Source organism: Tachyglossus aculeatus, chromosome 2, assembly GCF_015852505.1.
Source record: "Tachyglossus aculeatus isolate mTacAcu1 chromosome 2, mTacAcu1.pri, whole genome shotgun sequence".
Classification (NCBI taxonomy): Eukaryota; Metazoa; Chordata; class Mammalia; order Monotremata; family Tachyglossidae; genus Tachyglossus; species Tachyglossus aculeatus.
Genome location: NC_052067.1, coordinates 173,431,300 through 173,456,229, shown reverse-complemented (window position 1 = coordinate 173,456,229; position 24,930 = coordinate 173,431,300). Strand labels below are relative to the sequence as shown.

The window sequence follows — 24,930 nt, the reverse complement described above, 5'->3', positions numbered from 1 at the left end:
AAAAATCTCCAGTGGCTACCAATCAACCTATGCATCAGGCAGAAACTCCTCACCCTGGGCTTCAAGGCTCTCCATCACCTCGCCCCCTCCTACCTCACCTCCCTTCTCTCCTTCTCCAGCCCAGCCCGCACCCTCAGCTCCTCTGCCGCTAATTTCCTCACCGGGCCTCGTCCTCGCCTGTCCCTCTGTCGACCCCCGGCCCACAACATCCCCCTGGCCTGGAATGTCCTCCCTCCGCATATCCGCCAAGCTAGCTCTCTTCCTCCCTTCAAGGCCCTACTGAGAGCTCACCTCCTCCAGGAGGCCTTCCCAGACTGAGCCCCCTTTTTCCTCTCCTCCTCCCCATCCCCCCAAGCCTTACCTCCTTCCCCTCCGCACAGCACCTTTATATATGTATATATGTTTGTATATATTTATTACTCTATTTATTTGTTTTATTTGTACATATTTATTCCATATATTTTATTTTGTTAATATGTTTTATTTTGTTGTCTGTCTCCCCCTTCTAGACTGTGAGCCCATTGATGGGTAGGGACCGTCTCTATATGTTGCCAACTTGTACTTCCCAAGCGCTTAGTACAGTGCTCTGCACACAGTAAGCGCTCAATACGATTGAATGAATGACTGCTTTGCACATAGTAAGCGCTTAATAAATGCCATCATTATTATTATCCCCATTTTCCAGATGAGGTAACTGAGGCAAAGAGAAGTGAAGTGACTTGCCCAGAGTCACACAGCTGACAAGTGGCGGAGCTGGGATTAGAACCTACGGCCTCTGACTCCCAAGCCCGGGCTCTTGCCACTAAGCCACGCTGGGAGAGTACAATACAACAGAATTAGCGGTTAACTTCCCTGCCCATAAGGAGCTTGCGGTTTAGAGGGGGAGAGAGACACTAATATGAGCAAATAAGTAATTTATAATTTATAATTTAAAGATATGTACATAAGTACAACAGAATTAGCAGTTAACTTCCCCGCCCATAAGGAGCTTGCGGTTTAGAGGGGGAGAGAGACACTAATATGAACAAATAAGTAATTTTTAATTTAAAGATATGTACATAAGTGCTGTGGGGTGGGGGTGGGGTGAATATCAAATGTCCAAAGGTCACATAGACAACATAGACAACGCAGAAGGGAGACGGAGCCGGGAAAAAGAGGGCTTCATCTGGGAAGGCTTCTTGGAGGAGATGTGACCTTAGTAATGTTTTGAAGGTGGAGACAGTGGCTGCCTGGTGGATATGGAGGGGCAGGTTATGGGGAGGATGTAGATTTTAAACCCTTGCTCTATAGATCAAAAAGTTTTCTCTGATTCATTTGTAACACTTCAGTTGCATCAACCCAATGCCCACTCCCAAGTGCTTATGGGTATTTTTTCCTGCCTCGGCTTGTGTGAACATATGCCTATTTTTACATGTATATTTAGATGTTTATTCAGCTCTTTGATCCTGCCATCTCTGCTACCTATTACAACCTTGCTCTTCTTTCATTCAATCATATTTATTGAGCGCTTACTGTGTGCAGAGCACTGTTATGCTGTTATGAGCACTGTTATGTTGCCAACTTGTACTTCCCAAGCGCTTAGTACAGTGCTCTGCACACAGTAAGCGCTCAATAAATACGATTGATGATGATGATGATGATGATGATGGAAAGTACAGGTCAGAAACAAAGACAGACAATCCCTGACCACAATGGGCTCACAGTCTAGACAGGGGGAGACAGACATTAGAAGAAGTAAACGGGCATCAATAGCATCAGTATCAATCAATCAATCAATCAATCAATCGTATTTATTGAGCGCTTACTATGTGCAGAGCACTGTACTAAGCGCTTGGGAAGTACAAATTGGCAACACATAGAGACAGTCCCTACCCAACAGTGGGCTCACAGTCTAAAAGGGGGAGACAGAGAACAGAACCAAACATACCAACAAAATAAAATAAATAGGATAGAAATGTACAAGTAAAATAAATAAATAAATAAATAAATAAATAAATAAATAAATAGAGTAATAAATATGTACAACCATATATACATATATACAGGTGCTATACATATATACAGGTGCTAAATAGAATTATAGATACATACAGATCATTAATATAAATGAATAGAATAATAAATATGTACATATATACGCAAGTGCTGTGGGTGAGGGGGAGTAGAGCAAAGGGAGCAAATTGGGGTGATGGGGAGGGGAGGGGAAGCAGAGGAAAATGGGGGATCAGTCTGGGATGGCTTCCTGGAGGAGGGGGGCTTTCAGTAGGGATTGGAAGGGACCCTGCCCACAACGGGCTCACAGTCTAGAAGGCAGGAGACAGACATCAAAAGAAGTAAACGGGCATCAATAGCGTCAGTATAAATAGAATTATAGATATGTACAGATCACTAATATAAATGAATAGAATAATAAATATGTACATATATACACAAGTGCTGTGGGTTGGGGGGAGTAGAGCAAAGGGAGAAAAGTGGGGTGATGGGGAGGGGAAGGGAAGCAGAGGAAAAGGGGGGCTCAGTCTGGGAAGGCCTCCTGGAGGAGGTGAGCTTTCAGTAAGGATTTGAAGGGAGGAAGAGAGCTAGTTTGGCCGATGTGAGGAGGGAGGGTATTCCAGGCCAGAGGAAGGATGTGGAGGCCCAGGGAGAAGGTTAGCGGCACCAGAGGAGTGGAGTGTGCTGTCTGGGATAGAGAAGGAGAGAAGGGAGGTGAGGTAGGAGGGGGCGAGGGGATGGAGAGCTTTAAAGCCAGTAGTGATGAGGTTTTGCTTCTTCCTGTTCCCACTATATTCATGTGACCTGTGTCCATCTCTTCTGTTAGAAAGACAGTTCCTCTAAGGCAGGGGACAAGTGTCTTACCTATTAATAATAATGATGATGGCATTTATTAAACACTTACTATGTGCAAAGCACTGTTCTAAGCGCTGGAGAGGCTACAAGGTGATCAGGTTGTCCCACGGGGGGCTCACAGTCTTAATCCCCATTTTACAGATGAGGTAACCAAGGCACAGAGAAATTAAATGACTTGCCCAAAGTCACACAGCTGACAGTTGGCGGGGCTGGGATTTGAACCCATGACCTCTGACTCCAAAGCCCGGGCTCTTTCCACTGAGCCACGCTGCTTCTCTAATTGTGCTCTCCCAAGTGCTAACTAGAGTCGGTGCTTTTGCAGGCGGCAGAGGATGCCTGTGTACTTGTTTCGATGTCTGTCTCCCCACTTCTAGACTATAAGCCCATTGTGGGCAAGGACTGTCTCTATTGCCGAATTGTACTTTCCAAGCGCTTAGTACAGTGCTCTGCAAACAGCTAGTGCTCAATAAATATTACTGAAAGAATGAATGAATGAAATATCACCAACAGAGTGATTGGAAAGACCCTGGAGAAGAGGCTCTATAATAATAATAATAATAATAATAATAATGTTGATATTTGTTAAGCCCTTACTATGTGCAAAGCACTGTTCTAAACGCTGGGGTAGATACAAGGTAATCAGGTTGTCCCACAAGGGGTTCACAGTCTTCATCCCCATTTTACAGATGAGGGAACTGAGGCCCAGAGAAGTGAAGTGACTTGCCCAAAGTCACATAGCTGACAAGTGGCGGAGCCGGCATTTGAACCCACAGCCTCTGATTCCAAAGCCCGTGCTCTTTCCACTAAGCCATGTTGCTTCCGACAAGCTCTATTTGCTTGTCGAAGGTCATCGGGATCATCTCAGGCCCTGATTCAGTTCTTATATTCTTTAAAGCTTTGAGAAGAAGCATGGTCTAGTGGATATTCATTCAATCAATCGCATTTATTGAGCCCTTATTGTGTGCAAAGCACTGTACTAAGCACTTGGGAGAGTATAGTATAACAACAAGAAGACACATTACTGCCCGCAATGAGCACACAGGATTCAAGCCCGGGCCTGGAGGTCAGAGGGACCTGGGTTCTAATCTCGGCTCTGTCACTTGTCTGCTGTGTGACCTTGGGCTAGCCACTTCACTTCTCTGGGCCTCAGTTACCTCATTTGTAAAATGGGGATTGAGACTGTGAGCTCCACGTGGGACAGAGACTGTGTCCAACCTGATTTGCTTGTATCCACTCCAGCGCTTAGTACAGTGCCTGGCACATAGTAAGCACTTAACAAATACCGTAATTATTATTAGTATTAGTATTATTCTGCTTTGCCCTGACTTGTTCCCATTCACCCCACCCCCAGCCCCACAGCACCTATGTCCTTATCCAAAATTAATTTACTTATAGTAATGTCTGTCTCCGTCTCTAGGCTGGAAGTTCATTGTGGGTTGGGAATGTGACTGTTATACTGCTATTTTGTACTCTCCCAAGCGCTTAATACAGTGTTCTGTACACAGCTAGTGCTCAATTACTCGTCTGTCATTTGATTTAATCCCTGTGCTCTTCCCCACTCCCAGCCCCACAGCACTTAAGTCCATATCTGTCATTTATTTATTTGGATTGCTGTCTGTCTCCCCCCTCTAGACTGGGAGCTCATTGTGGGCAGGGATAGTCGCTGTTTATTGTTGTATTGGACTCTCCCAAGCATTTAATACAGTGCTCTGCACACAGAAAGTGCTCAATACGTATGATTAAATTAATGAATGAATGAATAAATATGATTGATGGATTGGTCAACTGAACCCAAACAACGCAGGAGAAGTGACTGACAGACAGACTTGGAGAAAGTCAATCAAGTCAAAAGAGGCAAATCATGAGGGATTTTGAGTGTGTCTATCAATCATTTAATAAATCAATGGCATTTTTTGAGCTCTTACTATTTGTAGAGCTCTGTACTAAGCACTTGGGACAACATGTCAGTCAGTCAATTGTATTTATCGAGCGCTCACTGTGTGCAGAGCACTGTACTAAGCACTTGGCAGCATACAGTATAACAATCATCATCATCATCATCATCAATCGTATTTATTGAGCGCTTACTATGTGCAGAGCACTGTACTAAGCGCTTGGGAAGTACAAATTGGCAACATATAGAGACAATCCCTACCCAACAGTGGGCTCACAGTCTAAAAGGGGGAGACAGAGAACAAAACCAAACATACTAACAAAATAAAATAAATAGAATAGATATGTACAAATAAAATAAATAAATAAATAGAGTAATAAATATGTACAAACATATATACATATATACAGGTGCTGTGGGGAAGGGAAGGAGGTAAGATGGGGGGGATGGAGAGGGGGATGAGGGGGAGAGGAAGGAAGGGGCTCAGTCTGGGAAGGCCTCCTGGAGGAGGTGCTCCCTGCCTAAAATGAGCATACAGTCTAGAGCTCCATGGCAAGGTCTTTTAATTTCAAATGTTCTTCATTCACCTGCATCTCATTTCTCCGCATTTTTATTTACCAACTCTTCTACTATTCTTCTTCAACTCTGAAGCAGCCTGGCTCAATGGAAAGAGGTCATGGGTTCAAATCCCGGCTCTTCCAGTTGTCAGCTGTGTGACTTTGGCCAAGTCACTTAAATTCTCTGGGCCTCAGTTACCTCATCTGAAAAATGGGGATTAAGACTGTGAGCCCCACGTGGGACAACCTGATTACCTTGTATCCTCCCCAGCGCTTAAAACAGTGCTTTGCACATAGTAAGCACTTAATAAATGCCATTATTATTATTATTATTATTCTACTGATGCTAAAATTCAGAGAAGCAGTGTGGCCTAGTGGGTAAAACACAAACCTGGGAGTCAGAAGGACATGAGTTCTAATTCCGGCTTCACCACTTGTCTGCTCTGTGACACTGGGCAAGTCACTTCACTTCTCTATGCCTCAATTCCCTCATCTGTGAAATGGAGATTAATAATAATAATAATAATAATATTAATGGTGGTATTTGTTAAGCGCTTACTATGTGTGAAGCACTGTTCTAAGCACTGGGGGGGATACAAGGTGATCAAGATGTCCCATGTGGGGCTCACAGTCTTAATCCCCATTTATACGGGAGAGGTAACTGAGGCACAGAGAAGTTAAGTGACTTGCCCAAGGTCACACAGCGGACAAGTGGCTGAGCTGGGATTCGAACCCATGACCTCTGACTCCCAAGCCTGCACTTTTTCCACTGAGCCACGTGTGAGCCCCACGTGGGACAGGGACTGTGTCCAATCTGATCACCTCAGTGCTTAGAACAGTGCCTGACACATAGTAAGCACTCAACAACGGTATTCATTGAGCGCTTACTGTGTGCCAAGCATTGTATTAATCAATCAATCAATCGTATTTATTGAGCGCTTACTGTGTGCAGAGCACTGTACTAAGCGCTTGGGAAGTACAAGTCGGCAACACATAGAGACAGTCCCTACCCGACAGCGGGCTCACAGTCTAATTAAGAGCTGGAGATGACATCATAATCTTTATGGGTAGGGACTGCGTCTACAAACTCTCTTGTATTGTAGTGACCCAAGTGTTTAGGTCAGTGCTCTGCACACAATCAGGTTGTTGCAATCTATCAATCAATCAATCGTATTTATTGAGCGCTTACTGTGTGCAGAGCACTGTACTAAGCGCTTGGGAAGTCCAAGTTGGCAACATATAGAGAGACGGTCCCTACCCAACGGTGGGCTCACAGTCTAAAAGGGGAAGACAGAGAACAAAACCAAACATACTAACAAAATAAAATAAATAGAATAGATATGTACAAGTAAAATAAATAAACAAATAGAGTAATAAATATGTACAAACATATATACATATATACAGGTGCTGTGGGGAAGGGAAGGAGGTAAGATGGGGGGGATGGAGAGGGGGACGAGGGGGAGAGGTATTTATTGAGCACTTACTGCGTGCAGAGCACTTTACCAAGCGCTTGGGAGAGTACAATATCACAGAATGGGTAGACTCCATTGGCCTCTCTTTTCAGTAGGCAAATGACAGGGAAAAGACTGGAAAGATCACCATCGAGGAATTTAGAGCCATTTACCGCACTCTCGCCCACAAAGAAGAGATCCTGGAGATTTTCAACACGTACTCGGCAAACCGCAAAATCCTTCCGAAATCGAAGCTGATGGAGTTTCTCCAAAGGGAACAGTTCATCATGGACATGGTTTCTCCCGTGGCCTGCACCATCATTGACAAATATGAACCCATTGAAGAAGGTACCCTGCCCTTCTCCCCGACGCCGTTATTATCCTCCCCTAAGCTCTTAGTACAGTGCTCAGTACACAGTAGACACCCAATAAATACCATTTAAAGCCAGCAAGCTCACTGTGGGCAGGAAATGTGCCTGTTTATTATATTGTGCTCTCCCAAATACTTAGTATTTCACACCCAGCACTCATTATGTACGATTGAATGAATGAACGTAAGCTCCTTGTGGGCAAGAAACATATCTACCAACTCTATACTACTGTAATAATAATGATGGTATTTCATTCAATCGTATTTATTAAGTGTTCACTGTGTGCAGAGCACTGTACTAAGCGCTTGGAAAGTACAATTTGGCAACAGATAATGACAATCCCTAACCAACAACGGGGTCACATTCATTCAATTCATTCAATCGTATTTATTGGGTGTTTACTGTGTGCAGAGCACTGTACTAAGCGCTTGGAAAGTACAATTTGGCAACAGATAGAGATAATCCCTACCCAACAATGGGCTCCAAACCTAAAAGCAGCATGGCTCAGTGGAAAGAGCCCGGGCTTGAGAGCCAGAGGTCATGGGTTCTAATCCCAGCTCCCCCACATGTCTGCTGTGTGACTTTGGGCAAGTCACTTCACTTCTCTGGGCCTCAGTTACCTCATCTGTAAAATGGGGATGAAGGCTGTGAGCCCCATGTGGGACATCCTGATCTCCTTATATCCCCCCAAGTTCTTAGAACAGTGCTTTGCACATAGTAAACACTTAACAAATGCCATCATTATTATTATTATAAGAGGGAGACAGACAACAAAACAAAACAAGTAGACAGACATTGTTAAGTGCTTACTATGTGCCAACCACTGTTCTAAGTGTTGGGGAAGATGCAAAGTGATCAGGTTGTCCCACGGGGGGCTCACAGTCTTAATCCCCATTTTACAGATGAGGGAACTGAGGCACAGAGAAGTTAAGTTACTTGCCCAGAGTCACACAGCTGAGAAGTGGCGGAACCGGGTTTCGAACCCACGACCTCTGACTTCCAAGCCCATGCTCTTTCCACTATGCCACACTGCTTCTCTACTTTCCATGCACTTAATACAGTGCTTAGGAAGCTGTTGGTGCTCAGTATATACCACTGATTTATTGATGGTCTCCCCCTCTGGACTGTAGAAACTATCTACCAATTTTATTTTCATTTATTCATAAATATTTATTTACATTAATGTCTAGCTCCCCCTCTAGAATGTGAGCTTGTTGTGGGCAGGGAATGTGTCTCTTCTATTGTACTCTTTCAAGAGCTTAGTACAGTGCTCGGCACACAGTAGGTGCTCAATAAATATGACATTGGTTATTGTTCTGTACTATCCTAAGCACTTTGTGCAGTGCTCAGCACACGGTAGGCTCTTGGTAAATGCCACTGATTCATTCAATCGTATTTATTGAGTGCTTACTGTGTGCAGAGCACTGTACTAAGTGCTTGGGAAGTAGAAGTCGGCAACATATAGAGGCGGTCCCTATCCAACAACGGGCTCACAATCTAGAAGGGGGAGACAGACAACAAAACAAAACACTAATTGTCTCCCTCTCTAGACTGGAAGCTCCTTGTGGGTAGGGAATAGATCTTTGTACTTTCACAAGCACTGAGTACAATGCTCTGTACAAAGTGTGCTCAATACATACTTGGATTGATTGAGTGATCAATTAGCTACGCTTCAATAACTGGCTCCCAGCCTAATGGGTCAGGGTTTGATTTAATCTTCTCCTGGGAAGGCAGCTAATAACAGTAATAATAATGGTGGCATTGAAGCGCTTAGTACAGTGCTGTGCACACAGTAAGCGCTCAATAAATACGATTGAATGAATGAATGAATGAGCAGAAGCAGCATGGTTCAGTGGTAAGAGCCACTGAGCTCCTCCCCATTCCCCCCGCCTTACCTCCTTCCCCTCCCCACAGCACCTGTATATAAGTTTGTATATATTTATCACTCTATTTATTTTACTTGTACATATTTACTATTCATTTTATTTTGTTAATATGTTTTGTTTTGTTCCCCCTTCTCCCCTTTCTAGACTGTGAGCCCACTGCCGGTTAGGGACCGTCTCTATATGTTGCCAACTTGTACTTCCCAAGCGCTTAGTACAGTGCTCTGCACACAGTAAGCACTCAATAAATACGATTGAATGAATGAATGACTAAGAGCCTGGACTTTGGAGTCAGAGGACGTGAGTTCTAATCCTGGTCTGCCATTTGTCTGCTGTGTAACCTTGGGCAAACCTCTTAATCAGTCAATCGTATTTAATCAATCTTAATCAATTGTAAATTAATTTTTAATCAAATTTAAAAATTAATCAATTTAATCAATCTTAACTTCTCTGTGCCTCAGTTACCTCATCTGGAAAATGGGGATTAAGATCGTGAGCCCCATGTGGGACAACCTGATTAGCTTGTATCTTGTAGAGAAGCAGAGCGGCTCAGTGAAAAGATCATGGGCTTTGGAGTCAGCCAGGCTCTGCCAATTGTCAGCTGGGTGACTTTGGGCAAGTCACTTCACTTCTCTGTGCCTCAGTTACCTCATCTGGAAAATGGGGATTAAGACTGTGAGCACCCGTGGGACAACCTGATCACCTTGTAACCTCCCCAGGGCTTAGAACAGTGCTTTGCACATAGTAAATGCTTAATAAATGCCAACATTATATTATACCTCCATGTTTAGAACAGTGCTTGGCACATAATAAGCCCTTAACAAATGTCACCATCATCATATGAAAACAAACTCTCCCACAGAACATGTATAGGCAGAGGCTGTCTCCTTTTGTCTCTCGATAGTATTTCCATACAATAGAAACCATTTCTATATCTACGCAGTCTTCTGTATGATCTCTGCCCTCAACTTGAGAAGTTCCTTTGCTTCATAAACACGAAAGATTTAGCACTTTCCCCTACAGAGTACAACATTTTAAAATGCCATTTACAGCCAACTCCAGCTTTAATCATTTGGGTTTGAATTCTTTTCAGGAAAACAAAGAATATAAAAGCCATAAATCAGATTATAGGTTGGAGCAAGATGATGAAAGGCTTATTAACTGACTTGAGGGCACTCGCTCTAATAATGATTGTTTTTTGGTAAATTTCCATGACCGATTTCATCCACTGCAGTCTGACAAAGACATCCTTTTTAAAAAGGATGCCCAAAGTTCTTAGATGTTCTCGAATGCTGTTGCAACCATCATGCTAAAGGAAATTTGGTGTTTTACATTCAAATCAGGAGTACTTATTTTCCTGAATATAATTTCAATTAAATCATGATCCCCTGATTTTCCATTTAAACATAAAGCACACATTTCTTTCACTTTAAGGACAACATTTTGCAAACAATCAAAGCATATAACACTATGATCCTTTCAGGACTGACACATAGTGATGGAGAAAACTCAGTTCTGCATTCGACCATGGGGAGGATATTTTTAATAGTAGAAGAAGTGGTATTTATTGAGCTCTATCTTGATGTGGAGCGCTGTGATAGGCACCTGATAAATCCCACATAAAGGAAAACATGATACAGTCCACGAGTTTTGACCCGTTCTTCCAGCATGGTCCAACACATGTTGTGTTCTATCTGGCTAAACAATTTTGTCAAATCAAGTTTCCCAATTCCCCAACGACGGTATTCTATCCCCAAGCACGTCATGAAAACACACATTTTGGAAATGGTCTGATTCTCCCTAAGCTGAAAAGATCTGAAATAAGACTTGGCATAGGAGTGACAAACTCTTAGTCTTTAGACTGTAAACTCGTGGGCAGAGAATGTGTCTGTTATATTGTTATATGGCCCTCTCCCAAGCACTTAGTACTGTTCTCTGCACACAGTAAATGCTCAATAAATATGATTGACTTAGCCATGACTACTGATCAATCAATCAATCAGAATAATAATAACTACGGTATTTGTTAAGTGCTTACTATGTGCCAAGCACTGTTCTAAGCGCTGGAGTAGATACAAGGTAAGCAGGTTGTCCCATGTGGGGCTCACGGTCTAAATCCCCATTTTACAGATGAGGCAACTGAGACCCAGAGAATCAATCAATCAATCAATCAATCATATTTATTGAGCACTTACTGTGTGCAGAACACTGTAGTAAGCGCTTGGGAAGTACAGTGAAGTGACTTGCTCATGGTCACACAGCAGACAAGTGGTGGAGCAGGATTAGAACCCACTACCTCTGACTCCCAAGCCCGTGCTCTTTCCACTGAGCCACGAATCAATAAATTGAGAAGCAGCTGGGTAGAGCTGGGGCCTGGAAGTTGGAAGGACCTGGGTTCTAATTTTAATAATAATAATAATGATGGCATCTGTTAAGTGCTTACTATGTGCCAAGCACTGTTCTAAGCGCTGGGGTAAATACGAGGTAATCAGATGGTCCCATGTGGGGCTCACAGTGTCAATCTCCATTTTCCAGATGAGGTAACTGAGGCACAGGGAAGTAAAGTGACTTGCCCAAGGTCACACAGCAGACAAATGGTGAAATCGGAATTAGAACCCACGACCTCTGATTCCCAAGTCCGGGGTCTTGCCACTAGGCCCTGCTGCTCCTCACTCTGCCACTTGTCTGCTGTGTGACCTTGGACAAGTCACTTCACTTCTCTGTGCCTCGGTGGCTTCACCTATGAATTGGGAATTAAGACTGTGAGCCCCACGTGGGACAGGGACTGTGTTCAACCTGATTATCAGGTCTGTACCTCAGAGCCCGGGCTTGGGAGTCAATCAATCAATCAATCAATCAATCGTATTTATTGAGCGCTTACTATGTGCAGAGCACTGTACTAAGCGCTTGGGAAGTACAAATTGGCAACACATAGAGACAGTCCCTACCCAACAGTGGGCTCACAGTCTGAAAGGGGGAGACAGAGAACAGAACCAAACATACCAACAAAATAAAATAAATAGGATAGAAATGTACAAGTAAGATAAATAAATAAATAGAGTAATAAATATGTACAACCATCTATACATATATACAGGTGCTGTGGGGAAGGGAAGGAGGTAAGATGGGGGGATGGAGAGGGGGACGAGGGGGAGAGTCAGAGGTCATGAGTTCTAATCCCGGCTCTGCTGCTTGTCAGCCATGTGACTTTGGGCAAGTCACTTCACTTCTCTGGGCCTCAGTTCCCTCATCTGTAAAATGAGAATTAAGACTGTGAGCCCCACGTGGGACAACCTTGATTACCTTGTATCCCCCCAGCACTTAGAATGGTGCTTGGCACACAGTAAGCGCTTAACAAATACCGACATTATTATCATTATTATATGGACATAAGTGGTGTGGGGCTGCTAGGGGGGAAGAGCAGAGGGAGCAAGTCAAGGAAAGGAGAGTGGGAGAAGATGAAAAGGGGGCTTAGTCAGGGAAGCCCTCTTGGAGGAGATGGGCTTTCAATACGGCTTTGAAGCCAGGGAGAGTAACTGTCAGGATTGAGGAGTGAGGGCATTCCAGGCCAGAGGCAGGATGTAGGCGAGTCATTGCGCACCGTACTAGGTATTTGTGAGTACGGAATAAAGAACTGATCAGGTTCCTGCCCAGAAAACAGGCACATAGCACACAGAAACCGCTTAGCAAATACTAATACTAATGATAATAATGATGGCGTTTAACAAATGCTGGCATTTGTTAAATGCTTACCATGTGCAAAACACTGTCCTAAGCACTAGGGAGGATACAGTCCCAGACTAAGCCCCCTCTTTCATCATCATCATCATCATCATCATCAATCGTATTTATTGAGCGCTTACTATGTGCAGAGCACTGTACTAAGCACTTGGGAAGTACAAATTGGCAACATATAGAGACAGTCCCTACCCAACAGTGGGCTCAGTCTAAAAGACTGAAAGACTAAAAGACTCTTTCCTCTCCCCCTCCCCATCCCCCCCACCCTACCTCCTTCCCCTCCCCGCAGCACCTGTATATATGTTTGTACAGATTTATTACTCTATTAATTTTACTTGCATATATTTACTGTTCTATTTATTTTGTTAATGATGTGCATCTAGCTTTACTTCCATTTATTCTGATGGCTTGACACCTGTCCACATGGTTTGTTTTGTTGTCTGTCTCCCCCCTCTAGACTGTGAGCCCGTTGTTGGGTAGGGACCGTCTCTATGTGTTGCCAACTTGTACTTCCCAAGTGCTTAGTACAGTGCTCTGCACACAGTAAGCGCTCAATAAATACGATTGAGTGAATGAATGAACGAAAAGGTGATCAGATTGTCCGACGTGGGGCTCAGAGTCTTCATCCCCATTTTACAGATGAGGGAACTGAGGCCCAGAGAAGTTAAGTGACTTGCCCAAAGTCACACAGCTGACAATCGTCCCCCTCTACATCCCCCCATCTTACCTCCCTCCCTTCCCCACAGCACCTGTATATATGTATATATGTTTGTACAAATTTTTTTACTCTATTCATTTATTTATTTTACCTGTACATATCTATTCTATTTATTTTATTTTGTTAGTATGTTTGGTTTTGTTCTCTGTCTCCCCCTTTTAGACTGTGAGCCCACTGTTGGGTAGGGACTGTCTCTATATGTTGCCAATTTGTACTTCCCAAGCGCTTAGTACAGTGCTCTGCACATAGTAAGCGCTCAATAAATACAATTGATGATGATGATGACGATGATGATGACAATTGGGAGAGCTGGGATTTGAACCCATGACCTCTGACTCCCAAGCCCATCCTCTTTCCATTGAGCCATGCTGCTTCTCTACTACAATTTTCATTACCACTTAGGAGGCTTACAATCTAATTGGTCTTCCAGCCTACATTATTTCTTCAAAGCTTTGCTATTCAGTGTACCATATGAATTAGATCACCAGGCTTAATTGATTTGGATGTTTTCCTCATCTGAATGCCGTAGTGGAAGAATATCTAAATAGCAGAACACAATTTGATTTTTATAGGATAGTTTTTAAACTTGAAATCCTTCATCTGCATCTAACTGCACTTCTATGATTTAAGATGTTTTCCACCCTGAAAAAATTAACAGATAAGATACTGAGTCCTTTTCAGATGTGAGATGCGATTTCTGCTTCTTTGTCATTTTTTTTTTCCAGTCAGGGGTAAAAAAGAAATGACATTTGAAGGGTTCTCAAGATTCATGGACTCACAGGATTGCTTGCTGTTTAAAAAGGACTATAGAAAAGTCTACCAAGATATGACTCGCCCATTACGTGACTACTTCATTTCAAGTTCACATAATACCTACTTGATATCTGATCAACTAATAGGACGGAGTGACCTTTGGGGTTACATAAGGTATTTTCTTGTGATTTTTAGTTCATATCAATAGTTTTTGCAAAGGGAACCATGTTATTCATGTTAAGGAATGTCTTTACCAAACAGAAGGTAAAATTATTTATGTGTCAATCAATCGATCGTATTTTTGAGCTCTTTCTGTGTGGGGAGCACTGTACTAAGTGCTTGGGAGAGTAAAGTATAACAGAGCTGGCCGACAGGTTCCCTGCCCGCAACAAGAATTCAGACGAGAGGGAGACACAGACATTAATATGGATTAAAAAATGATGAATATGGACATAAATGATGTAGGACTGAATAAAGTATGCAAATCCAGAGCCAAGGTGATGCAGAAGAGGGTGGAAGAAGAGAAAATGAGGGTTTAGTTGGGTAAGGCCTCTTTGAAGGTGGGGAGAGTGATCATCTGTTGGATATAAGAATAATAATAATAACCATAATAATAATGGTATTTGTTAAGCACTTACTATGTGCCAGGCACTGCAGTAAGTGCTGGGGTGGATACAAGTAAATCAAGTTATGAAGAGGGAGGGTTTTGCAGGCCAGAGGCAGGATGTGGGGGAGACGTTGGCAGTGAGATGGTTGAGGCGGAGGCCCAGTGAGGGGTTGACTTTAAAGGAGCTAAGTGTGTGGGCTGGGATGGAGAAGGAGAGTAGTGAGGTGAGGTAGGAGGGGGCGAGGGGATGGACTGCTTTAAAGCCAATGATGAGGAGTTTCTGTTTTATGAGAAGGTGGATAATCAATCACTGGAGGTTCTAGAGAAGTGGGGAAACGTGGCCAGAATGTTTCTGTAGAAAAGTAACTCATTCATTTATTCATTCAATCATATTTACTGAGCACTTACTGTGTGCAGAGCACTGTACTAAGAGCTTGGGAAGTACAAGTTGGCGACATATTGAGACAGTCCCTACCCAACAATGGGCTCACAGTCTGGAAGGGGGAGACAGACAACGAAACAAAACATGTGGACAGGTGCCAAGTCGTCAGAATAAATAGAATTAAAGCGAAATTCACATCATTAACAAAATAAATAGAACAGTAACTATGTACAAATAAATGAAGTAATAAATCTGTACATATATACAGATGCTGTGGGGAGGGGAAGGAGGTAGGGAAGAGGGGGATGGAGAGGAGGATAAGGAAAAAAGGGGCTCAGTCTGGGAAGGCCTCTTGGAGGAGGTGAGCTCTCAGTAGGGCTTTGAAGGGAGAAAGAGAGCTAGCTTGGCGGATGTGTGGGGGGAGGGAATTTTGGGCCGGGGAAGGACATGGGCCGGGGGTCGGCGGCGGGACAGGCAAGAGTGAGGTACAGTGAGGAGGTTAGCGGCAGAGGAGCGGAGGCTGTGGGCTGGGCTGGAGAAGGAGAAGTAATCCGAGCAGTAGAGTGAAGTATGAGAAGCAGCATGGTTCAGTGGAAAGAGCCCGGGCTTGGGAGTCAGAGACTGTGGGTTCGAAACCCAGTTCCACCACTTGTCAGCCTTGTGACTTTGGACAAGTCCCTTAACTTCTCTCTCTGTGCCTCAGTTACCTCGTCTGTAAAAGGGGGACTAAGACTGCTAGCTCCATGTGGAACAACCTGATTACCTTGTATCTACCCCAGTGCTTAGAGCAATGCTTGGCATAGTAAGCGCTTAACAAATGCCATTATTACTATAAGTATGGACTGGAGTGGGGCGAGACAGGAGGCAGGGAGGTCAGCAAGGAGGCTGATGTAATAATCAAGGCAGGACAGGAGAAGTGCTTGGATAAACATGGGTCATGGGTTCAAATAATAATAATGTTAATAATGTTGGTATTTGTTAAGCGCTTACTATGTGCAAAGCACTGTTCTAAGTGCTGGGGTAGATATAAGGTAATCAGATTGTCCCATGAGGGACTCACAGTCTTCATCCTCATTTTACAGATGAGGGAACTGAGGCCCAGAAAAGTGAAGTGACTTGCCCAAAGTCACACAGCTGACAAGTGGCGGAGCCGGGATTTGAACCCACGGCCTCTGACTCCAAAGCCCGTGCTCTTTCCACTGAGCCACACGGCTGCTCCACCAATTGTCAGCTGTGTGATTTTGGGCAAGTCACTTAATTTCTCTATGCCTCAGTTCCCTCATCTGTAATATGGGGATTAAGACTGTGAGCCCCCCGTGGGACAACCTGATCACCTTGTAACCTCCCCAGTGCTTAGAACAGTGCTTTGCATGAAAGTAAGCACTTAATAAATGCTATTATTATTATTATAAAAACAGCAACAGTTTGGTTGGTAAGGAAAGGGAGGATTTTTAGCAGTGTTGTGAAGGTTGAAGTAACAGGATTGGGTGACAGATTGAATAGGGGGCTGAATGAGAAAGATGAGTCACGGATAACAATTATGGTATTCGTTAAGTGCTTGCTACATGTCAGGCACTGTTCTAAGTGTTGGATTGGATACAAGTAATGTGGGACTTTTTCCCACATAGAGCTCATATTCTCAATCCATATTTTACCGATGAGGCAACTGAGACACAGAGAAAGGAAGTGACTTGTCCAAGGTCACTCAGCAGACAAGTGGTGGATCCAGAATTAGAACCCAGGACCTTCTGACTCCCAGGCCCAAGCTCTAGTGACTAACGCCATGGGTTTGGAGATAAGGAGGATGTTGATGCTGTCTACAGTGATGGGAAAGTCAGTGGGAGGACAGGGTTTGGGTGGGACGATAAGGAGCTCTGTTTTGGACATGTTAAACTGGAGGTGATGGGAGGACATGCTCTGCACATAGTAAGCGCTCAATAAATACGATTGATGATGATGACATCCAAGTAGAGATGTTCTGAAGGTAAGAGGAAATGCCAAACTGCAGAGAAGAAGAGAAGGAGAGAAATCAGGGCTGGAGATGGAGATTTGGGAATCACCCTCAAAGAGATGGTTGTTGAAGCCATCAGAGTGATTGAGTTCTCCAAGGGAGTGGGTGTAGATGGAGAAGAGAAGGGGACCCAGAATTGAACCTTGAGGGACCCCCACAGTGAGGGGGGTGGGAGGCCGAGGAGGAGCCCGTGAAAGAGACCGAAAATGAACGGCCAGAGAGATGAGGAGAACCAGGAGAGGACAGCGTCAGTGAAGCTGATGTTTCCAGGAGAAACGGGCCGTCGAAAGTGTTAAAGGCAGCTGAGAGGTCGAGGAGGAATGGGATGGAGTAGAGACTGTTGCATTTGGCGAGAAGGAGATCGCTGTTGCCCTTTGAGAGGGCAGTTTCTGTGAAATAAAGGGGATGGAAGCCAGTTTGAAGGGGGTCAGTGAGAGAATTGAATCAATCAATCAATCGTATTTATTGAGCGCTTACTGTGTGCAGAACACTGTACTAAGCGCTTGGGAAGTACAAATTGGCAACATATAGAAACAGTCCCTACCCAACAGTGGGCTCACAGTCTAGAAGGGGGAGACAGAGAACAAAACCAAACATATTAACAAAATAAAATGAATAGAATAGATATGCACAAGTAAAATAAATGAATAAATAAATAGAGTAATAAATATGTACTAACATATATACATATATTCAGGTGCTGTGGGGAAGGGAAGGAGGTAAGACGGGGGGAGAAGGGGAGGAACTGAAGACAGCAGGTGTAGATGACTTGCTGAAGGAGTTTGGAGAGGAAGGGTAGGAGGGAGATGGGGTGGTAACTGGAGGGAGCCGTGGGGTCAGGGGAGGGGTTTCTTAGAATAGAGAAGAATAGAATAGAATAGAGAAGGCATGAGTATGTTTGAAAACTGTGGGGAAGAAGCCATTGGAGAGTAAATTGTTAAAGATGGTGGTCAGGGAGGGAAGCGGGGCGAAGCAAGTGCTTTGATAAGGTGTGAAGGAATGGGGCTGAAGCATAGGTTGGAGGGGTGTTGAGAAGGCAGGAGATCTCTTGAGATACTGTGTCATCCCCCGGGCCTGGAATGCCCTCCCTCTGCCCATCCGCCAAGCTAGCTCTCTTCCTCCCTTCAAGGCCCTGCTGAGAGCTCACCTCCTCCAGGAGGCCTTCCCAGACTGAGCCCCTTCCTTCCTCTCCCCCTCGTCCCCCTCTCCATCCCCCCATCTTACCTCCTTCCCTTCCCCACAGCACCTGTATACATGTATATATGGTTGTACATATTTATTACTCTATTTATTTATTTTACTTGTACATATCTATCCTATTTATTTTATTTTGTTAGTATGTTTGGTTTCGTTCTCTGTCTCCCCCTTTTAGACTGTGAGCCCACTGTTGGGTAGGGACTGTCTCTATATGTTGCCAATTTGTACTTCCCAAGCGCTTAGTACAGTGCTCTGCACATAGTAAGCGCTCAATTAATACGATTGAAGATGATACTGCTGGGAAAGATAGGAGAGTTGAAGAAGGGACAGGAAGAGAAAGGAGAAGAGCAGAGGAGATTTAAGGGTGATCACTCCTAACGGCTTCAATTTATTTATGAATAATAATAATACTGTTTGTTAAGCACTTACTATGTGCCAGGTACTGTTCTAAACTCTGGGGTAGTTACAAGGTAATCAGATTGTCCCACAGTCTTAATCCTCATTTTCCAAATGAGGGAATTGAGGCCCAGAGAAGTGAAGTGACTTTGCCCAAGGTCACACAGCGGACAACTGGCGGAGCCAGGATTAGAACCCGTGACTTTGGACTCCCAAGCCCTGGCTCTTGCCACTAAGCTACGTGGCCAGGTCTTTAATAATAATGAGGGCATTTATTAAGCACTTACTATGTGCAAAGCACTGTTCGAAGCGCTGAGCACTGTTCTAAGCTTTAGGGGAAAGGGGAAGGCAGGGGAACAGGGGGTTTAAGGAAGGAATTCAACATCTCCCCCCGCCCCCATTCCCACGCCTTACCTCCTTCCCCTCCCCACAGCACCTGTATAGGTGTATATGTTTGTATGAATTTATTACAATATTTATTTTATTTGTGCATATTTATTCTATTTATTTTATTTTGTTAATATGTTTTGTTTTGTTCTCTGTCTCCCCCTTCTAGACTGTGAGCCCACTATTGGGTAGGGACCATCTCTATACGTTGCCAACTTGTACTTCCCAAGCGCTTAGTACAGTGCTCTGCACACAGTAAACGCTCAATAAATGCGATTGAATGAATGAATGAATGAACGAATGAATGAATGAACTGGTGAGAGCAATGGGCATAGGAATCGATAAGGATAAAGAAGTATTGTTGTCAGGCAGAAGGGTAGGCAGAGCAAAAGCAGGTAAGGATGAATTTGAGGTGGATGAGGTCAGCTTGATATCTGGATTTCTGCCAGCATCATCATCATCATCATCAATCGTATTTATTGAGCGCTTACTATGTGCAGAGCACTGTACTAAGAGCTTGGGAAGTACAAATTGGCAACATATAGAGACAGTCCCTACCCAACAGTGGGCTCACAGTCTAAAAGGGGGAGACAGAGAACAAAACCAAACATACTAACAAAATAAAATAAATAGAATAGATATGTACAAGTAAAATAAATAAATAAATAAATAGAGTAATAAATATATACAAACATATATACATATATACAGGTGCTGTGGGGAAGGAAAGGAGGCAAGAAGCCTTCTGCCTTTCGGGCATAAGAGCAAAAAAGTGGACTGTGGAGATGATTCGGGGCAGGGGGTCAGAAGTATAAAATCCACAGAGCAATAGTGAAGTGTGTGAGTTGAGCTGAGTGGAGATGGCTGTGCTGAGAGCGTCAATTTGGTCGTCAAGGGAAGGTAATTTGGGTATGGAGACTAAATGGGGCATGATGAGTAGAGAAAATGCGATGACTGTGAGCTCATTTGGGCAAGGATCGTCTCTATTGTTGTATTGTACTCTCCCAAGCGCTTAGTACAGTGCGCTGTACATAGCAGCAGCATGGCTCAGTGGAAAGAGCAAGGGCTTTGGAGTCAGAGGTCATGGATTCAAATCCCCACTCCACCAATTGTCAGCTGTGTGACTTTGGGCAAGCCACTTAACTTCTCTGGGCCTCAGGTATCTCATCCATAAAAATGGGGATTAATCAATCAATCGTATTTATTGAGCACTTACTGTGTGCAGAGCACTGTACTAAGTGCTTGGGAAGTACAAGTTGGCAACATATAGAGACGGTCCCTACCCAACAGTGGGCTCACAGTCTAGAAGAGTGGGCTCACAGTCTAGAAGATTAAGACTGTGAGAACCCCCGTGGGACAACCTGATCACCTTGTAATCTCCCCAGCACTTAGAACAGTGCTTTGCACATAGTAAGCGCTTAATAAATGCCATCATTATTAGTATTATTATTATGGATTGGGAGTCAGAAGGACCTGGGTTTCAATCCTGGCTCCGCCACTTCTCTGCTGGGTAACGTTGGGCATTCATTCATTTGCTCAGTTGTATTTATTGAGCGCTTACTGCCTGTAGAGCACTGTACTAAGTGCTTGGGAAAGTACAGCAGTAAACAGACACATTCCCTGCTCACAGCGAGCTCACAGTCGAGAAGAAATCACTTAACTTGTGCCGGCTCTGCCACTTGTCTGCTGGGTGACCTTGGGCAAGTCACTTAACTTCTCTGTGCCTCAGTTACCTCATCTGTAAAATAGGGATGGAGACTTTGAGCTTCACATGGGACAGGGACTGTGTCCAACCCGATTAGCTTGTGTGCACCCAGGGCTTAGTACAGTGCCTGACACACAGTAAGTGCTTAACAAATACCCTATTTATTATTATTACTTTCTGTGCCTCAGTTCCCTCATCTGTAAAATGGGAATTAAGACTGTGAGCCCCACGTGGGACAGGGACTGTGTCCAACTAGATTAGCTTGTATCTATCCCAGCACTTAATACAATGCCTGGCACATAGTGAGTGATTAACAAAGCAGCGTGGCTTAGTGGCAAGAGCCCGAACTTGGGAGTCAGAGGATGTGGGTTCTAATCCTGGCTCCGCCACTTGTCTGCTGTGTGACTTTGGGCAGGCCACTTAACTTCTCTGTGCCTCAGTGACCTCATCTGTCAAATGGGGATTAAGACTGTGAGCCCCATGTGGGACAACCTGATTACCTTATATCTACTCCAGTGTTTAGAATAGTGCTTGGTACACAGCATCTAACAAATATCATTATATGAAGAAATATCAAAGTTATTATTATTATCATTATTAGTAGTAGAGAAGATGATAATAAAATAATGAAATAAAATATCTGTGCCATTTGTTAAACACTTACTATGTGCTAACTACTGTACTAAGCGCTGGGGTAGATACAAGTTAATTAGTAAAGAAAATCTTTGCTTTCAAGGGGGTTACAGTTTCCGGCCTGCAAAGCACTGAACTCAAAGCTGGGAAGAGTACAACAGAGTGAGAAGACGAGGAGCTTATAGCATTTGTTATTTAATAATAATAATAATAATAATGGCATTTATTAAGCGCTTACTATGTGCAAAGCACTGTTCTAAGCGCTGGGGGGGGATACAAGGTGATCAAGTTGTCCCACGTGGGGCTCACAGTCTTCATCCCCATTTTGCAGATGAGGGAACTGAGGCTCAGAGAAGTTAAGTGACTTGCCCAAGGTCACACAGCTGACGTGTGGCGGAGCTGGGATTCGAACCCAAGACCTCTGACTCCAAAGCCCGGGCTCTTTCCGTGGAGCCACGCTGCTTCTCATTTGTGTTGTTTGTTATTTGTTTGTCATTTGTTATTTGTGTTGTACTCTCCCAGTCACTTAGTGCATAGTAAGTGCTGAATAAATACTACTGATCGATTGATTATTGAGGATTTAACTATTTTCAAAAGAAACTTTTTCACTCTCTGTTCCGCCGCTTCTATTAGGTCTCTTTAGACTTTCTGCTCCCCTCTGGAACAATTCCTCTCTTCCCGGTAAACTAACCCAATAAGCACAAAAGGCCACCTTGGAACGGGGCAGAACCGAGTTAACTTGATTATCTCAATTTTTAGCGTTGAGCTGGAGAGCAGATTGTTGGCAAAACAACGTCTGGTTAATCCAATTTCCCAGTTCTGCTGAGACGGTATTTTCTGACATCCGTTGAACTGAGAATTTTTAGCTTAGGGAAAATGGCTGATCTAAGTGACAAGGAGGGCGATCCGGTAATGGGATATGCTTGGGCTAATTAAAAGCGAATGAAGAAAATGGCCAAAGAATAATGACCTTTCACATCCATCTCATCAGGTGGAAATGGAATTTGTCTCTGATGATTTGGATGAAATATTATCCAGGTCGCAGAACTAGGTAGCACGGTCGGTTCTTCTGAATGGGGGCTTCCCCAAAGTGCTTGGAAAGGCCCAGGAGTCAGAAGGACCTGGGTTCTAGTCCTGGCTCTGCCGTTTGTCTGCTGTGTGACCTAGGGAAAGTCGCTTCACTTCTCTGGGCTTCAGGTCCCTCATTTGTAAAGTGGGGATTAAGAGTGTGGGACAGGGACTGTGTCCAATTTGATTACCTTGATTCTACCCCAGTACTTAGTACACATAGCGAGCACTTAACAAATACATTAAAAAAAATTAAAGTCATTGGTCGACACCTGCAAGCTTACCTTAATACAGTGCAAAGAAGTGATAAAAAATTGCTCTTTTAGGACATTTGGACTTCCACCCTTCCTTTACCTCCCCTTGCCCTCCAGCCCCACAACACTCATATCCATAGGCTCTGCCACATGTCTGCTGGGTGACCTTGGGCAAGTCACTTAACTTCTCTGTGCCTCAGTTTCCTCATCTCCAAAAAATGGGGATTAGGAGGTGAGCCCCATGTGGGTCAGGGACTGTGTCTAACCTGATTAACTTCTATCTATCCCAGCGCTTACAACAATGCCTGGCACATAGTAAGCACTTAAGTATTATAAAAGTAGCAGTGTGGCTCAATGGAAAGAGTGCGGGCTTGAGAGTCAGAGGTCATGGGTTCTAAACCCAGCACCACCACTTGTCTGCTGTGTGACTTTGGGCGAGTCACTTCACTTCTCTGTGCCTCAGTTCCCTCATCTGGAAAATGGGGATTAGGACTGCGAGCCCCATGTGGGACAACCTGATTACCTTGTATCTCCCCCAGTGCTTAGAACAGTGCTTGGCACACAGTAAGCGCTTAGTAAATACCATCATCATTATTATTACTATTATCATTAAATTATTATCTATTTAATGTCTGCCTCCCCCTTTAGACTGGCAGCTCCTTGTGGGCAGGGAATCAATCAATCAATCGTATTTATTGAACGCTTACTGTGTGCAGAGCACTGTACTAAGCGCTTGGGAAGTACAAGCTGGCAACATATAGTGGAATGTGTCCACTAACTCTGTTGTCCTCTCCCAAGTGCTTAATACAGTGCTTTTCACTTAGTAAGAGCTTAACTAATACCAATGATTTATTTGATGTGCTTTAGTGACCTCATCTGTAAAATGGGGATGAAGACCATGAGCCCCATGTGGGACAGGGACTGTGTCCAGCCTGATTAGCTTGTAGCTCCCCCAGCGCTTAGTACAGTGCCTGCTACATAGTAAGCACTTAATGCCATTAAAAAAAAATTAGGTTGATATTTCTACTAGGTGACTTGCAGCCTGAGAATATGGCTTCTGTCTACTTTATCAACCTCAGGTCTTCAGTAACCTGGGGTTCATCAGGAAAGTGACCCTGGATTATTGGCTCTGCCACTTGTCTGCTGTGTGACCTTGGGCTAGTCACTTCACTGTATATATGTATATATGTTTGTACATATTTATTACTCTATTTATTTTACTTGTACATATCTATTCTATTTTATTTTGCTAGTATGTTTGGTTTTGTTCTCTGTCTCCCCCTTTTAGACTGTGAGCCCACTGTTGGGTAGGGACTGTCTCTATATGTTGCCAACTTGTACTTCCCAAGCGCTTAGTACAGTGCTCTGCACACAGTAAGTGCTCAATACATATGATTGATTGACTGATTGATTGATCTCATCTGTAAAGACAAACAGCATTGCATAGCAGAAAGAGCCCAGGCTTGGGAGTCAGAGGTTATGGGTTCTAAACCCGCTCTACCACTTGTCTGCTGTGTGACTTGGGCAAATCACTTAACTTCTCTGTGCCTCAGTGACCTCATCTGTAAAATGGGGATTAATCAATCAATCAATCAATCAATCGTATTTATTGAGCGCTTACTATGTGCAGAGCACTGTACTAAGCGCTTGGGAAGTACAAATTGGCATCACATAGAGACAGTCCCTACCCAACAGTGGGCTCACAGTCTAAAAGGGGAAGACAGAGAACAGAACCAAACATACCAACAAAATAAAATAAGTAGGATAGAAATGTACAAGTAAAATAAATAAATAAATAAATAAATAAATAGAGTAATAGAGTAATTAAGTAATAGAGTAATTAAGACTGTGAGCCCCATGTGGGACAACCGGATTACGTTTTATCTACCCCAATGCTTAGAATAGTGCTTGGCACATAGTATGCACTTAAAATCATCATCATTATTATTATTATTATTTATAATAATAATAAAATGGGGATTGAGACTGTGAGCCCCTGTGGGACAACCTGATTACCTTGTATCTACCCTAGTGCTTAGAACAGTGCATGGTTCATAGTAAGCGCTTAACAAATA

At 43.7% G+C, this 24,930-nt stretch overlaps 1 protein-coding gene across 1 annotated transcript in view; it reads left to right on the top strand.

Moving 5' to 3' along the window:
- PLCZ1 (phospholipase C zeta 1) overlaps window positions 1–24,930 on the top strand; it is a 97,859-nt gene that overhangs the window by 11,226 nt on the left and 61,703 nt on the right. Inside the window, exons 4-5 of the mRNA XM_038771419.1 lie at window positions 6,869–7,100; window positions 14,188–14,389. Of these exons, the coding sequence (XP_038627347.1) occupies window positions 6,869–7,100; window positions 14,188–14,389 (434 nt within the window). The remainder of the gene's footprint in view (window positions 1–6,868; window positions 7,101–14,187; window positions 14,390–24,930) is intronic.